The sequence below is a fragment of the Protopterus annectens genome, chromosome 13.part0 (genome assembly GCF_019279795.1).
Source record: "Protopterus annectens isolate FY-2018-M chromosome 13.part0, PAN1.0, whole genome shotgun sequence".
Taxonomy (NCBI): Eukaryota; Metazoa; Chordata; order Ceratodontiformes; family Protopteridae; genus Protopterus; species Protopterus annectens.
In genome coordinates, this window is record NC_056747.1 from 1327055851 (window position 1) to 1327072598 (window position 16748).

Below are 16748 nucleotides of genomic sequence, written 5' to 3' on the forward strand. Positions count from 1 at the left end.
CTTCAGTGTGCCCAGACAATATCCCAAGGTGCCTTCTAAATAAAGTAAAACATGAGCTATCAGGCCATTTGGAATTACTACTTAACTATAGCCACCAAAGAGGCTTTATTCCACATGAATGGAGAACAGCAACAGTTATCCCTTTGCACAAAGGTGGGCCATCTACAGACCCTGAAAACTACAGACCCTTAAGTCTCAGTAGTCTCATATGTAAAGCCATGGAAATAATTATCATGGAAATTATCAGTAATGACATAGCAACCCTCCATTCACTGAAACCAACCCAATTTGTTTTTGCCAAGGACAGGTCATGTTTACTCAACCTGGTGGACTTCTTTGAGAAGGTTATCAAAGCAATGAATGAGGGCAAAATAGTTCACACTCCCTACCTTGACCTTGTCATGCCATTTCACACAATACCACACTTGGGCATTATTGACAAACTCAAGAGATTAGGTACAAACATTTATGTCACCTGGTGGATGGTCAGTTGAGTCACAGACAGGACCCAGGAAGATAGAAGTGGGGAATCCACCTCTACACAGAGGCCAGTCACAAGCAGGTCCCTCGGAAATTGTTCCTGGAACTGCTCCTTTTTGGCATTTACTTCTCTGAAGTTAAGGCCAATGACAATGACCTCTGGCTGACTAAATTTGCAGATGATTGCAAATTAGGAGCTGTTTTTGAATCCTGCATCAACACAAGCATTCTCCAGGAAGGGCTGACACAGACAAACAACTGGTGTCAGAGCCATGGACTAAAACTACATACCAAGAAATGCATAATAGTATCCTTTGGAAGTCATCCACCCCTGGTAACTATCATATTGACAACACACCCCTTAGAGCTGACCCAGTAGTCAGGGACTTAGGAACACACAGACAGCAATCTAGCCTTTGACTATCACGTGTCTGCAGTAGTGAGGAATTCATTCTATGTTGTGCAACTTAAAAACAGATGTATGGCATCTAGGTCCAATGAAGTCATTATTCCACTGTATTTGTCATTTATCAGACCTATCATTGAGTACAATTCCCCCCTTGGTATGCACCTAACCAGGCATATCTAACAACTGGAACATCCATAGAGGTTTCTCAATAAAAGAATACATGGCATGAGTAACATGTCCTATCCAGACTGCCTCAAGGTCCTATCCCTGTATCCCTGTATTTTGTCTCCTATTGACTGTTGAGGGAAGATCTTTGCCTGTTAAATCTGATGGACTTCTTTGAGACAGTCACCAAGGCCCTGCATGAGGGGAAATCTGTGCATACAGCCTACCTTGACTTAGCCAAGGCTTTTGATACTATCCCCCACTCAGGCATCATTGACAAACTCACCCAGCTAGATATCAACCCTTATATCATTAGATGAGTCGCTAACTGTCTCACTGATAGAACACATACAGTCAAAATAGGGAAATTCACTTCCAACAGCAGACCTGCAACCAGTGGTATTCCACAGGGATCAGTCCTGGGATCTCTACTGTTTGGAATCTATTTCTCTGAAGTACAAGCAAAAACTAAAAGTTTGTGGCTGACAAAGTTTGCTGATGACTGCAAACTGGGAGCAGTCATAGAATCTCCAAACAATGTCAATATCCTATCAACACTTGTTCAGAACTTGTTGTTAGCACTAAATAAGCTACAAATTACTATAGCACCCAACCTTCCTCTTTGCCTAGAGGAATACAGTTTTTGTACTTACTTTCCTCACTTGCTTAGAGAAAAATAGCTCTTATACTCACTTTCCTCACTTGTCTAGAGGAAAGTAGTTTTTTATTCAGGCATGTCCAAGGGTCAGTGCCCAGTGTTCTCTCCTGTCTATCTGATGATTTTGGGCATCTTGGGGCAATGCAGCAATTGCCTCATGTACACAGACAACCCTCTCCTCCTACCACCCAATACCACAACCTGTGAAAGATGCAGTTATCTAGCCAAACTGGAGGTAAAGCTCTCTCCAACCAAGAAGAGAAGGTAAACACTTGCACCACACCACACTCATCACATAGTCCCACTCAACCTACACCACCAAAATCCACACATAGAAACACAAAAACATTCACAGAGGCTCTCAATAATAATCTGCTCAAGGAACAGAGACCTTCAAAGCATAAACGCAAGCAACCTCCACCCCCCAGCACAACCCAAATGACACATAGCCCACAGACTCAGTGTGCCAATAAACCACAGCCCATAAGGCAAAACAACGTACCCAACACACTAGTCATAGGTGACTCTATAGTCAGGCACACTGATGTCCCACTCACCAGGCTAAACAAGGAGAAGGTTACTGTCAGCTGCCTGTCGGGTGCCAGGATCCGCCACATAACCCATGCACTCAGGTCACTCCATAACAAGTACAGATATGACTCTGTCATTGTCCATGTTGGTGTGAGCGACGTACTTCCATGGACTACATGAAAAGAGACATAGAAGAGCTCTCTGATCTTGTAGCCCAGGCAGGTATGACCCTAGCCCTAAGTAGCATCCTGCCATCTTCCAGAATGATACCACAGTACAAGGACAAAATTATTGATTTCAACAATTGGTTAAGCTTCTGGTGTCATTCTAAGGGGATCCAGTATCTATCTGCCTGGGACGACATGGTCGACAGACCACGATGCTTTGCCAGAGATGGCCTGCACCTGTTACCCCTGGGATTCCAGATACTGGCTAAGGCTCTTGCCACCCCTATAGTGCCTTTTTTAGGCAAGATTGAAATGACAAATTTACCACCATAACAGGAACAGGTAAGCAAAAATTGAGGGTAATGCTACTCAATGCTAGAAGTCTAAATCTCAAAATGCACTGCCTCGAGGCACTCCTTAAAATGGAGAACATTGATATCTGTGCAGTGACTGAGACCTGGTTCAAGGCTCCAGACAGCACCCCTGCATTACCAGGCTATAACTCATACCACACTTTTTGGCTATCTAACTTGGACTGGAACACCAAAGGAGGAGGTGTGTCCATATTCATTAAGGATATTCACACATCCAGGCTAGTTGCTCAGCATAATGTGTCCGAGGTTATCCAAGTGCAACTAACTTTGGGCAAAAACTGCAATCCAAATTGTAGCTTGCTACAGATCCCCCACCATGCCCCAGGATTCCTACTCCTCTTTTCTTGATATACTGGAAAATATTAGGGTTCATCCTAATTCAAACACCCTAATAATGGGCAATTTCAACTACCCCACCATTAACTGGGAAAACTACTCATGTAACAACTCCTTCGCTCAACGCTTTCTGGAATTCAAAAATTCAAATGTCGTGGATCAGCTTATCCACACCCCACCAAGGGCAGCAATATCCTAGACCTAGTCATTACCAACATGAGTGACTGGTGTTCCACACCTGAAGTCAACTCCTCTGTCAGATCCGATCATAAGCTAATCACCCTAGATATCTGCATCCTGCCCTCCCCTCCCCCCACACACACACACACACCATTAAGGAAACCATGGTAAAAAATTTCTCCAAAGCCAACTTCATGCTTCTTAAGACAGAAATGGCAAACTTCATGATACCCATGCAGATGGACAATACAGCTACGACTGCTGAACCCTACACAAATGCACTCTATAAGCACTTACACGAGTGCATGAATCGTGCTATCCCAAACAGAACCAAGACATTATCCTCCAAAAAAAGGAAGCCAATCTGGTGGTCCCCTGTCATAAACAAACTCTACAACAGAAGGAAGAAACTGTTGCAAAAGAGAGTAAAATCCCATGAGTGAAGGAGCTCCCTTGTCAGCCTCAGTAAGAAGCTGAGATCCCTTATAAGATCCTCCAAAGCTAGCTATGAAAACAAAATCGCCACTGATTCTAAGGGCAACCACAAAGCATTCTCTAGCTATGTCAAGAATCTCAATGGCAACACCCAGATCTGCTCTGAGTTACAGCACAACAGCATGAAAATTACAGAACCAACTGATATTGCCAACATCCTGGCAGATAGGTTCAGTGCTAACTTTATCCCCCTCTCACCCCCTTAAGGGCCCATATTTATACAGGAAGAATGCAGAGTCCCTGTAATCACATGTATGCAGGTAAAAGCTGCACTCCCTAAAACCAAAAACACAGCATCCATGGGACCAGACAACATGCGTTTTACACAAACTTCAGAATGAACTGGCTTCCCACCTAAGCACCATGTTCAATCATAGTCTTACGTCAGGCTTTGTGCCCACTGAATAGCACACAGCAACAGTTATCCTACTCCACAAAGGGGGAGCCAGCACTGATCCTAAGAACTATTACCCTATTAGCCTGACGAGCCTGGTCTGCAAGGCCATGGGACATATCATCATGGAACTCATAAACAAAGACATTGGTAACCTCCAAACTCTGGACCCCACCCAGTTCGGGTTTGTAAAAGGCAGATCATGCCTTCTGAACCCGATCAACTTCTTTGAGGCAGTCACCAAAGCCGTAGACAAGGGTAAGGTGGTTCACACAGCCTATCTTAACCTCGCCAAGGCTTTCAATACCATCCCCCATTCTGGAATTATAGCTAAACTCACTAAACTAGATATAAATCCCTATGTCACAAGATGGGTTGCCAAATGGCTCACTGACAGAACCCACACTGTCAAAGTTACAGACTCCAAATCTAACTTCAAACAAGTGACAAGTGGAGTACCACAGGGTTCAGTCCTGGGACCTCTCCTGTTTGGTATCTACTTCTCTGAAGTACAGGCTAACACAGAAGGCCTCTGGCTAATGAAGTTCGCAGATGACTGCAAACTAGGAGCCATAGTCAACTCCCCAAATGATGTGGACATCCTACAGAAGGGCCTCACTGAGACAGATGCCTGGTGTCAGAGGTATGGCCTCAAGCTCAATGCCAAAAATGGAATTGTCACCCCCTTTGTTAAAAACTCTGTACCCATGAACTACCACATAAACGGCAGTCTACTTAATGCTGAATGTGTGATGAGAGACCTTAGGACCCAGGAGGACAGTAGTCTCTCTTTTGATAATCACATCACCACAGTAGTCAGGAAATCCTTCTATGTGGCACACCTCATCACAAAAGGGTTCTCACCCAATTAAGAAGAGGTCATTGTTTCCCCTCTATTCGGCACTCATTAGACCCATTATAGAGCACAGCACCCCTTTTGGAATGTACCTCACAAGACATCTGCAGCAGCTGGAAAGACCACAGAAGTACCTCACAAAGAGGATTACTGGCCTCAAATAGATGCCCTACACTGATCATCTCAAAAAACTCCAGCTTTAATCTGTAGCATATCACCTACTCCAAGGAGATCTCTGCCTAACATATAAAGCTATGTTAAACCCAGAGCTGTTGGACATGCTACACCTAAAGAAATCCCAATCCCTACGAGCTACTTGCTCTAGGGACCTAAATCTTGGCACCAAAATAAACAGGACATGCTGGAGAGATAGATTCCTGTCCTAGAGCCTTCCTATACTCTGGAACAAGCTACCCATCTATGTCAAGCAAAGTTCCTCATTTGCACTCTTCAAGAAAAATCTTGATGATTGGATGGGAAATAGCAAATACACCCCAGGGATCACTTCTGTGGCTCTGCTCAACAGGGGCACAGGAAATTAACTTTCTTGGGTGGCGTAAGCCAGGGAACCTTGTTGACTAGGCTTACTTAGGCCCTTGGGCTAATAGCCTAGTACCTACTTATGAACCTATGAACCTATGATGAGGGTCTTACACAAACAAATGATTGGTGCCAAAGATATGGCCTTAAACTCAGTGCAGAAAAATGTATTATCATCCCTTTTGGTAAGAACTATGTTCATGATAACTACCACATCAATAGCAACACCATAAGTACACACTCAGTGGTGAGAGACCTGGGCACACAGGTTGACAGCAAACTTACCTTTGATCCCCATGTCTCCACAGTGGTAAGATGATCATTCTATATTGCTCATCTCATAAGTAAGGGCATTGCCTCCAGAAAAAAAGAAGATATAACCTCCCTGTACTCTTCCTCATCAGGCCAATAATCAATTACAATGGCACTTTTGGTGTGTACTTTTCCAAGCCCCTGCAGCAGTTGTAGAGACCACAAAGGTTCCTCACAAAGAAAAATTCAAGGTCTTCAGCATCTGTCCTGTGTGGATCATCTGAAATTATTTTCACTTTATTCTGTTTCATACACACTACTCCGAGGCAATCTCTGCCTTGCATATGATGCAATCTCTGACTCTGCTTTATTGGAAATGCTGCATATCTGCAAGTCAAATGGTACATTGGGTACTCAATCTAAAGACGTTAACCTGGTATGTGACATTAATAGAACCTGCTGGGGGGACAGATTTGTCTCCCAGAGGTTATCACACCTTTGGAACAGACTCCCACTTTATGTCAAACAAAGCACCTCACTGGTCCTATTCAAATGTAATCTGGATGATTAGATGGGTAATCATAAATTCACCCCGGGGGTTCCATCTGTGTCCCTCTTGGATAGGAACAATAGGTGCTGGTCCTGGAAATAAGGGTAGAACTTGGTTAGACTTGTAAGGGCCCCAGGGCTATTAGCATAGTAACTTCCTATGATCCTGTACAAGACATTGTTAAACCCCACCCTGATAGACCTCCTGCATATCTGCAAAACAAACAGCACCAGAATTACCAATTCTACAGCCTTAAACCTTGTCTTTGATAGAAATAGCCTGCTGGAGAGACAGCTATGTATCCCAGAAACAACCCCTTCTCTGGAACAGACTCCCCATCCATGTAAAGCAGAGCTCCTCCCTAACCCAATTCAAGTGTAACTTGGACAATTGGATGGGGAATAGGAAACTCATCCTTGGTTTGGCACCTATCTTTCTAATGTGCATAGGCATCCTGTAAATGGTTCGTCCCTCATGCTTGTAAGTGGTTCATCTCCCAAGCCCCTGCTTGCACTTAACAATAGTACCAAAACTTGTCAGAGATTTGGAGAGCATGGCTAGGCTTAAAAAGGCCTTTGTGGTCATTAGGCTAGTAAACACCTATGAAACTATGAAGCTATATCCCTCATAGATTGGGGCAATAAGTAAATGCCCAACATTTCCTCGTTCTGCCCATTTCTGTTTTTTTTTTCATATGCAAACTATAAGGGCTAAAGTTGACCATAGGAAAGTAAGGCTAGCTTCTTAAGATCGCACAGATCAATAGCCTTATAATTAAGCACCTATGTTCCCAGTTTGACACCATACTGACAGATATAATGGCCAATTTTTTGCCCCAACCAATTCCCGATGTGCTTTACGTATGTACAAGCCTCTGGACAGGCACCATTGTTCTTCACCAATTACTGATAGTCATTGCCGTAAACTCTCCCACTCTTCCTAGCCAACTCCTCAGAGATCAGATTCACTAATTGAACCTTAGGCATCTGGATCTCAGTCAGGGCTCCATCCCTGACATCACAGATAGAACCTAGTTGTTTTGCAAAAAGCTGAGGGTTTATACTCTTTCAAAATATAGCCTGGTCTTTGGTATATAGGATGACATTTTTGAAAGAGTTAATAAATATTGAGAAACCTTTAGGGATGATACAGATCCACGGGAAACACCTACGAGTATGTGATTATAATGAGGGGGAAAGGGCATTGAGACAGCATAAACTTGCAAAGTTAGTGTTAGAGAACAAGAACAGAAACATAGGCTGGGATTCAGGAAATATATCATTACCAGTACTATGTGGTCTTTTCCATGGTGTATAATAGTGTAGTGGCAATTCATTGACATGATAAAGCCACATAGAGTAATAATTCATTAGAAGTTCATTGCCTTATCTCTGAATCAAACAATGCGCTATTACAGACAACTGTCCTAGTGTTCCACCTGCCAACCCATGTAACTTAGTTGTCCAGGTATCTATAAACACACACAAACACTGAGACTAATGCACATTGACACACACAAACACACACACACACGCATGCACACATGCAAGCACGCACACACACACACACACACACACACACACACACACACACACACACACACACATGCCTATTTGATCTCCCCTCACACATGGATAGCTTTGCAGTGTGCTACTGCTGTGAGGCAAAAAGACCCACACTTGCCATAGGACTGAATGGTTACATGTTGTGAAAAGATGGCGTACACTTTTTTCACTTCACTCCCCAAATAGCATGATAGAGCAATTCTTTGACTCACTCTAGCTTGCTATTCCAACCCTGGCAAAAAATTCTAGGGGAGTGTGCATAGCTAATAAGCAATAGCTGCATCCCCTAGACTGCCATAGTTGCATGTGGTCATCATTAGTGACATTAGTGTAAAACTATGGACTGGTGGTGCCTTTTTATTACAGTGGTGGTATACCGGTCTCTGAATTGTAAACCTGTATCACATTTAACAAATGTGTCAGGAACAGGTTTGCACATTGCAGTATGATTTCTGTATCCCAAACACACAATTGTAGGTATATTTGGCAGATCCATGAATAAGCAGAAGGTACAAAGTCAAAGGCACTGACTAAGGCTTTGCAAACAGTCTTTATTATGGCAGCTGGAGCAGCTGAGTAAGTAACAATGTTACACATGAGATTAGAGTCGCACAGCAAAGAAGGAAACACAGTGTTACAGATGATGAATTGTGAGTATTACTTTAAGGAAAACTTAAAAAGTAATCCTACATTTTGCAGTGTGAGGAAACATCTAACAAGTACCTCATAGTCATTACTGTCCATAGTATTTATGCTATTGCCAGAATTGTTTAGGCTCTTTTATCTGCCCATAACTGTTATTTCAAATCTCAATAAAATATTAAACTTTAATCACCAAAAAAAAATGCTTGATTATATCATTCTGGCTTTATGAAATGAGCAGCAACAATGTGTCTTCAATTTGGTAAGTTTACTAGGTTCATAGGTTCATAGGTTTATACTAGGCTATCTGCCCGAGGGCATTTATAAGCCTAGCCCATAGTTTTTTGTGGCTTATGCCACCCCTTAGTTTGGAGAAACTATGCCCATTATTTAGCTGTGCCTCTGTCGAGCAGTGACACTGAGGTAACCCCTGGGGTGTATCTGCGATCTCCCATCCATTGGTCAAGATTCCTCTTGAACAAGGCCAGCGAGGTGCTCTGCCTCACATAAACCGGGATTTTGTTCCACAGCATAGGGAGTCTTTGAGTGATGAATCTATCCCTCCAGCACGTCCTATTAATAACCGTGTCGAGGTTTAAGTCACCCGCCCTTGTGGCTCTGAGGGATCTAGATTTTTGAGATGAAGCATATTCATCAAATCTGGGTTTGACATGGCCTTGTATGTCAGGCATAGGTCACCTCTGAGCAAGCTGCACGCAACTGAATATAACTGGAGTTCTTTCAGTCGTGCAGCATAAGACAGATTTTGAGACCCTTTATCCTTTTGGTGAGGAACTTTGTGGCCTCTCCAGCTGCTGCAAGTGTCGGGTCAGATACATTCGAATGGGGCATTGTACTCGATCATTGGTCTGATGAGTGATGAGTATAGGGAGACTATGACTTCCCTTGATCTAGATGTGAATCCCTTCATGATAAGGTGGGCAATGTAGAAGGTCTTCCTAACTACTTTAGCAATATGAGTGTCGAATGAAAGGCTACTGTCAACCTGGGTTCCCAGGTCCCTAATAACTTCTTCTGTGTTCAGGGATTGCCACCTATATGGTAGCTAGGGGTAACCTTATTTTTCCCAAAGGGTATGACTATGCATTTCTTGGCATTTAACTTGAGGCCATGGCTCTGGCACCAGTTATCCGTTTCTGTGAGACCCTTCTGAAGGATGTCTGTGTCGGATGTGTTCTCAACTACGGCGCCCAGTTTGCAGTCATCTGCGAACTTTGTCAGCCATAACCCTCCTGTGTTTGCTTGTACTTCAGAAAAGCAGATGCCAAACAAGAGTGGGCCCAGGACTGAGCCCTGTGGGACACCACTTGTGACAGGCTTAGAGTCTGACATGGCGCCAGCAACTCTGACCCTGTGGGTTCTGTCACTCAGCCAGTTTGCAACCCATCTTGTAATGTATGGGTTTACATTTAAGTTGATGAGTTTTTCAATGATACCCGAGTGGGGTATTGTATCGAAAGCCTTCGCCAGGTCTAGGTAGGCTGTATGGATTGCCTTTCCCTTGTCAATGGTCTTGGTGACTGTTTTGAAAAAGTCAACCAAGTTTAAAAGGCATGATCTGCCTTTGACAAAGCCAAACTGGGTTGGATCCAAAGTCTGCAAATTCCCTATGTCTTTATTTATGAGATCCATTATGATCCTTTCCATGGCTTTGCAGATCAGGCTTGTCAAGCTAATGGGACGGTAATTTCCAGGGTCGGTGGAGGCACCGCCTTTGTGGAGTGGGACCACAGTCGCTGTGCGCCACTTCTGGGTACGTATCCGGAGGTGAGACTAAGATTAAACAGCTGTCCTAACTGTGGGTTTAATTCCTCATTGAGTTCATGGAGCACACAGCTGGGGACACCATCAGGTCCCATGGATGCTGTGTTCTTTGCCTTGGAGAGAGCAGTTCTCACCTGAGCGTTGGAGATGTTTGGGGGGCTACAATCATTTGGTATAGATATCTCTTCTTTAGGCGGGGAGGGTGGGGAGAAGTTTGCACTGAACCTGTCAGCCAGTATGTTGGCAATGTCTGTAGGATCAGTAATCTTCACATCATTTTGAACTAATTCTGAACATATCTGGGAGTTTCCTCCTAGGTTTCTGACATAGCTAAAGAATGCTTTATGGTTGTCTTTAGAGTCCTTAGCTATTTTTTCTCAAAATTAGCTTTGGATGATTTTATGAGAGCTCTTAGCTTTTTACTTATAGTGATCAGCGGTGTCTTACCTTTTAAGGATTTTGCTCTATCTTGTAGTAGCTTTCTCCTTTTATTGTAGAGTTTGTTTATGGCTGGGGTCCACCAGACTGGACGCTTGCCTTTGGTACAAAGAGTCTTTGTTTTGCTTGGGATTGCCTGATCCATGCAGCCCTGCAGGTGCTGGTAGAAGGCATTTGTAAGTGATTCAGCGGTTTGAGTAATGTTAACCGCCGGCTCAGGGGCCTTAAAGGAGACCACACTAGTCTTTAGAAGTGTGAAGTCGGCTTTCGAGAAGTTCTTTACTGTGGTCTTTTTCATTTCGGGTGGGGGCGGGATGAGGACCTCCAGCGAGATTAGTTTGTGATCAGATCTCACCAGTGAGGGGTATACTTCTGGTGTTGAACATTGTGCTCCCATGTTCGTGATGATGAGATCAAGTATGTTCTCTCCTCTTGTGGGGATGGTGACTAGTTGTTCCATGGCATTTGAGTTTATGAATTCCAGGAACTTTTGGGCTAGAGTGTTTGGGCTTGAGTAGTGTTCCCAGTCTATATTAGGGTAGTTGAAGTCACCTAGTATGATGGTGTTTGGAGATACATTTATCCCCTCCAGTGTTTTCAGGAAAGCCATGTGAGGTTCCTGAGTTTGCGAGGGTGGCCTGTAACATGCTACAATTTGCAGAGCAGTCTTGCCTATGGTTAATTGCACCTGGATGGTTTCCGATGCATCGTGCGATGCCACCAATCTTGAGGTGTGGGTGTCCTTGATGAATATGGATACCCCTCCTCCTTTCTTGGTATTGTCCGGGTTTTGTGGCCGGAACGCATGATATGAGGTAAAACCTGATAGTGCTGGGGTGCTCTCAGGAGCCTTGAACCAGGTTTCTGTCACAGCACAGACATCGATGTTCTCCATACTGAGAAGGGCCTCGAGTGCGTGCATCTTGAGGTTGAGACTTCTGGCATTGAGCAGCATTACCCTTAGTTTTTTTTCTTTGTCTTTATCTAGATTTTGATAAATGGATTTTTTTTTTTTTGTCTTAACAGTTGCTTTCCTATTTTGCATAATACTTGTATTGGCACTAAAGTACAACTTGTTAAACTCTTTTAAGGAAAAAGTTATTTGTCTTGCTTATTTTATTTTTTTTTTTTGGTCACATCATCTAGAAGACCTAAGCAGCATTGCGTTTAAACTTCCTTGACTCGCAACTATTGCTGTGCATTAGAGTTTTGTTTAGTAGATATTTCTTGCACAATATTTAATTCAGTTTCTTATATAAATGTGAACACAAACTTTTGTAAAAATAGAGATTATTTTTAAAATATGTTTTATTTAACATTTGTTTACTGGGAAAGCCTAACTTGGAATGAAGCCACTTTTTAACAGAGGCTTGGGGAGAAACATTCTAGATACATGTCTTTGTAAATTGGGAGGAAACCAGAGTACCTGGAGAAAACCCCACATGAATGCAGGGAGTATATGCAGACTCCGCACAGAAGGCACTCCAGCCGAGAATTAAACCAGAGAACTTCTTGCTGTCAGGCGACAACATTACCACTGCACCACTGCACCGTCCTGATTTTGGAATGTAATACCACATGACACAGTAACATATGGATATATTTACACAGATTGTACTGAAACCAACCTATGAAACTCTTTGATTAGTCACAAAATCATCAATCAGTCAAAGAATAAAAAATGCACCTTGTCCGACATGCACAAGTGCTATGATGTCGGGAACTAATATATTTAGTTTAGGGGGATTCTAGGGTGTCTTCCCTCTGATAACACATTTTTCATTTGGCTCAGGAGTTTAACACCTTGATTTCACTAAACCAAACATTCATGACTGTCTGTCAATACGTATGCATTTTTTCACTCCTCCATCTGTACCTTACCCATTGGAGGGCTTGAAATTAATGTCCATTTTATCACTGTTTCTCAAACAAGGCAAATGTAATATAGGAATGTTATGCTTATAAGTTTAGATTTATTGAACTTTGTATAAGACCTAAGATATAACAAGGACAAGGTAATTCTTATATTATAAGAAATGCTTAAATGTTTAAGAATTGTAAATATAAAAAGGCATTATAATTTTGGAAGACATAATGATGTCTGGCTCCTGCAGTACAGTTTTGTGTCACTACAAATAAAATGTGTTATAATATAGCAATAGCACACGCCTGGGTGTGGGTAATGCTGGATTTACCCACGGTTGGCATGGTTTGGTCATGAGGGCGAAGCCCGAGTGGCCAAACAAAGCCAACCGTGGGTAAATCCAGCATTACCCACACCCAGAAGTGGTTATTGTTATTATCTAATGACATTATTTAAGAAAAAATAATTACTTTTCTTAAATAATGGCATTGTATAATGCCTCCTTGCTGCCCTTCCGCAGCTGTCTGGTATTCTGCGGCAGTTCTGATGTACTGCGCATGCGTATGCCTATGCAGTACATCAGAGCTGTGGGCAAAAGCAACGAAGAAAGCAAGATCTCCATTGCTTTTACAAACTGTCTCACTATGTTAAATGGGTTTAACATAGTGAGATAGCTTTAAAAAAAGCAACGGAGAATCTCCGTTGCTTTTCTTTAAAGCTGTCTCGCTATGTTATACTCGTTTAACATAGCGAGACAGTGTTGCTGTAAGAGTTATAGTAATGGAAAAAGTCTGGGCAACCGGACCTTTTTCCATTACTATAACTCGGATTTACAACGTGCACGCTGACCAATCAGCTTGCACGTTTTTGAATATTAATGGGGGGTCATTGTATAATATTGGTTTTGGAATAGCACAGTAAGAATTCTATGTATAGCTATGTGCAATGATTTTGCAATGGGAGAGCTACATGAAATGTGAACGACATTTTTCATCAGCTCTTCACAGAATTGTATTAATAATGGATGCCAAGGAACTCACATGTTACATCTATTTAAAAGGACATCTAGGGCATTCAACAGTAATATGTAGCATAAAACATCTGAAAATATTTCTATTTTAGGCTGACAGCATTTCTGCAATAACTGAAAATGTTATGCTTGATTATTGATAAGCTCAGTGTGTAGAAATGCAGTGAAATTAAATCCTTATTTCTTACGCAGTAATGCTACAGCTGAATTGCATACTTACAAATGATTTCTAGAGTTCTGTTGTGCCACAGTTTATATGTATACCAAATGTTTAGAAATAATACATGTTAAAGAGCTGACTCCGTCTTGATTCAGTTAAAGCCTTGTCATTAGCACTAATATCCACTTTTGAATTTATTTAGAATGATATATTTGAAAGCTAGCTGAAGCATAAAACAGTAAAGGGGCTGCATTGTTCTGTTCTTACCTATCTGCTTCACAAGTACCGTTAAGAATTTAGTAGTTTCAGGAGTGGCTTGTCCTTGCTGAAGAGCACAGTACTGTACAAAGGCTTAACATAACTGCCTCATTTTCATTTCAGCCACAAAAAGGCAACAACATTGTCTAGAAAGTGCATTGTAATTTTGTGTGAAAATCAAGTTAAGTTCATATAAGGAGCATTAGCATAACTTTTTAATGGATACCGAATGCAAAATATCTAATTCCAAATTCCTTAGCTCAGCATCATAATAGAAACTATTTTTGTGGATTTGTATCATCAGTTATTTTCCTGCATCCCATTACAAGATGCTTAGGTCCATTTACAGATTAATTACTGTAATGAGTGATGTTTGAGTAGAAGCCTGGGACATGGGAATGAATGTATGATTATGCAGTGTGGAAAAGTACATTAAGCTGATTTTCTCAACTGCATTCACCATTAAAAGCATATGTCTGGCATTCAGTGGGCTAAGTTATAATACCCTCCAGACAGATGTGAATGTTTGAGTGCTACTGTCCAGCCTTCAACAGGTACTGTGTGATGACAATGAGCCAGTATTACCCCCCCTCAAGACATCCTGTCTTGTCTTTCAGTAGCTATGGTACATTCCTTTGCTGCTGTCTGTCTAACATTTAAGCCCACCATATAGAAATATTAGCCCACAAAAGACAACTTAACATAAACTTGACTGATTCATAGATGCCCCTGAGGTTCATATCCTAAATATTTAATTCCCTTAGAGCCAATAATTGCTTGTCACATATGAAATATAAACCTATATCCAGTATTACTGTCTAAGCATTGTCTCTCATCACTGTCGCATACATAGACCATGCTTCCTCTGAGAAATACTATCAGGCAGTCTCATATCAGTCTTCTGATTGGAAAACTCACATGGCCCTACCAATTTAACGCCAACGCAGCATAGCCGTTTCAAAAGGTAAAGAAATCTTGTGCAAACCAGAAAAACAATCCATTAATTCCAGTATTTATTTTCTGAACATTCAGAATTTACATTATAGAATGTAAAAATTATATGAAGGATTATGTAAGTAAAACTGTTTAAGTGTTAGAAGTGTAGAAGTGATGAGTCAGTCAAATGGTGTTATTGTTCATGTTATGTTCATTAACTCATTGAAATTATAATTACTAATAAACCATTCTCAACTTATACTCTATGTTAAATATTTCCAGCCGGATTCTGCATTCTTTGCTGATGAAGGGGCACGACCCAGCTTTGAGAATCCCATATACAGTCCAGATCATGAAGGGCTTTCTAAAGCACCCGTCATTGGTTCAAAGGTAGGAAACTTAATTACCACAGGTGAAAACTTTGCATTTTTATGACACCCATAAATATATGGCACAGCATGCAGGATAATATTTTTGTCTTACCATTTTGTTTCCCCTTACATTAACTTACCTTGATTTAAGTTAATCACACTATTGAGAATAAGGCAGTGATAGTTTCTGTAGCTTGATTTGTCTGTTTTATTATTGTGTGCTATAGCATTTTTTCATACATATAGCTATGTGAATGAAATAGGATGGCTTTCTAATCCATAACCCCATGTTTTTCTGCTACCTAAAAAGACCACAGACTCCTGCTTAATTGAATTAAATAAGGATTGCTGTAGCTTAGTAGTGTATGCGAGCCCACTGTTTAACAGTCCAGTTAAATGACCACTACCCAAAATGTGTAAGATCTAACCCTGTTCACTCCAGAGGAGAAAAACCTAGTGCCCTTACTGAGGTACTGCATGGGTACAGGCCAGGGCATAGTCATACCTCCATGTCAGAGGGCTATATTAATAAAAATGTTAAATGCGTATATATACTACAGAGTGACTAGTGGAAACTGACACAGACAATATCAGTGAGGGGAAAACAGTGGGTTTTATTGTAAAGATATAATGGGCAGTGGACTATTTTATCAGCAAGTTTTTTAACACATGTACTTTCCTAGATTTAAACTAAATAAACCACAAATGCTTTCATCACCATGGGACATGCAGAAGTTTGTGCAGTATCCAATATATATGGTTTAAGGCCATGGAGAGCACCCTGGCAGTTTAATGAGGATACAAACTGGAAGTCGACCACCACAATAAATGGATAAAATGTATTTATTGTGAACAGATAAGCGCTTTCACGTGTGCCAAGACACGCTTCTTCAGATCCTTACAACAAACATCTTCTAAAACCAAGTATATATACGCATTTCTAAAGTGATCAATTAACTTAATTAATCTAAACCTAAACATGTGATTAAAATCATTCAATTAAACAGACCAAGCACTGGCAAGTACTGTTGCTCATGTTGCAAAGTAGATAGAATAAACAAATGCAGAATCAAAGCTCAAACAGTTGCATAATGAACAGATTTTCTTAGTTAAAACAGAGGCAACTAATCTTAAAACTGTGTGTCCTAAGAACTTTTGTTCAACCAGTCCTAATGACTGAAAATAAATATTTTTTAAAAAACCTCTATGTCCAATATATCCTATGAGTATATGATGAATGTGCAAAACCGCTGAGATAGAATAAAATAGAATAAAAACTGAAATATCAGATGTTGTCAGGCAATAGCATGAA

The 16748-nt window shown here is 41.4% G+C and overlaps 1 protein-coding gene across 1 annotated transcript in view; it reads left to right on the top strand.

Annotated features, from left to right (window-relative positions):
• LOC122788060 (low-density lipoprotein receptor-related protein 2-like) overlaps positions 1-16748 on the top strand; it is a 1238079-nt gene that overhangs the window by 1173835 nt on the left and 47496 nt on the right. Inside the window, exon 78 of the mRNA XM_044054982.1 lies at positions 15348-15455. Coding sequence (XP_043910917.1) covers positions 15348-15455 — 108 coding nt within the window. The remainder of the gene's footprint in view (positions 1-15347; positions 15456-16748) is intronic.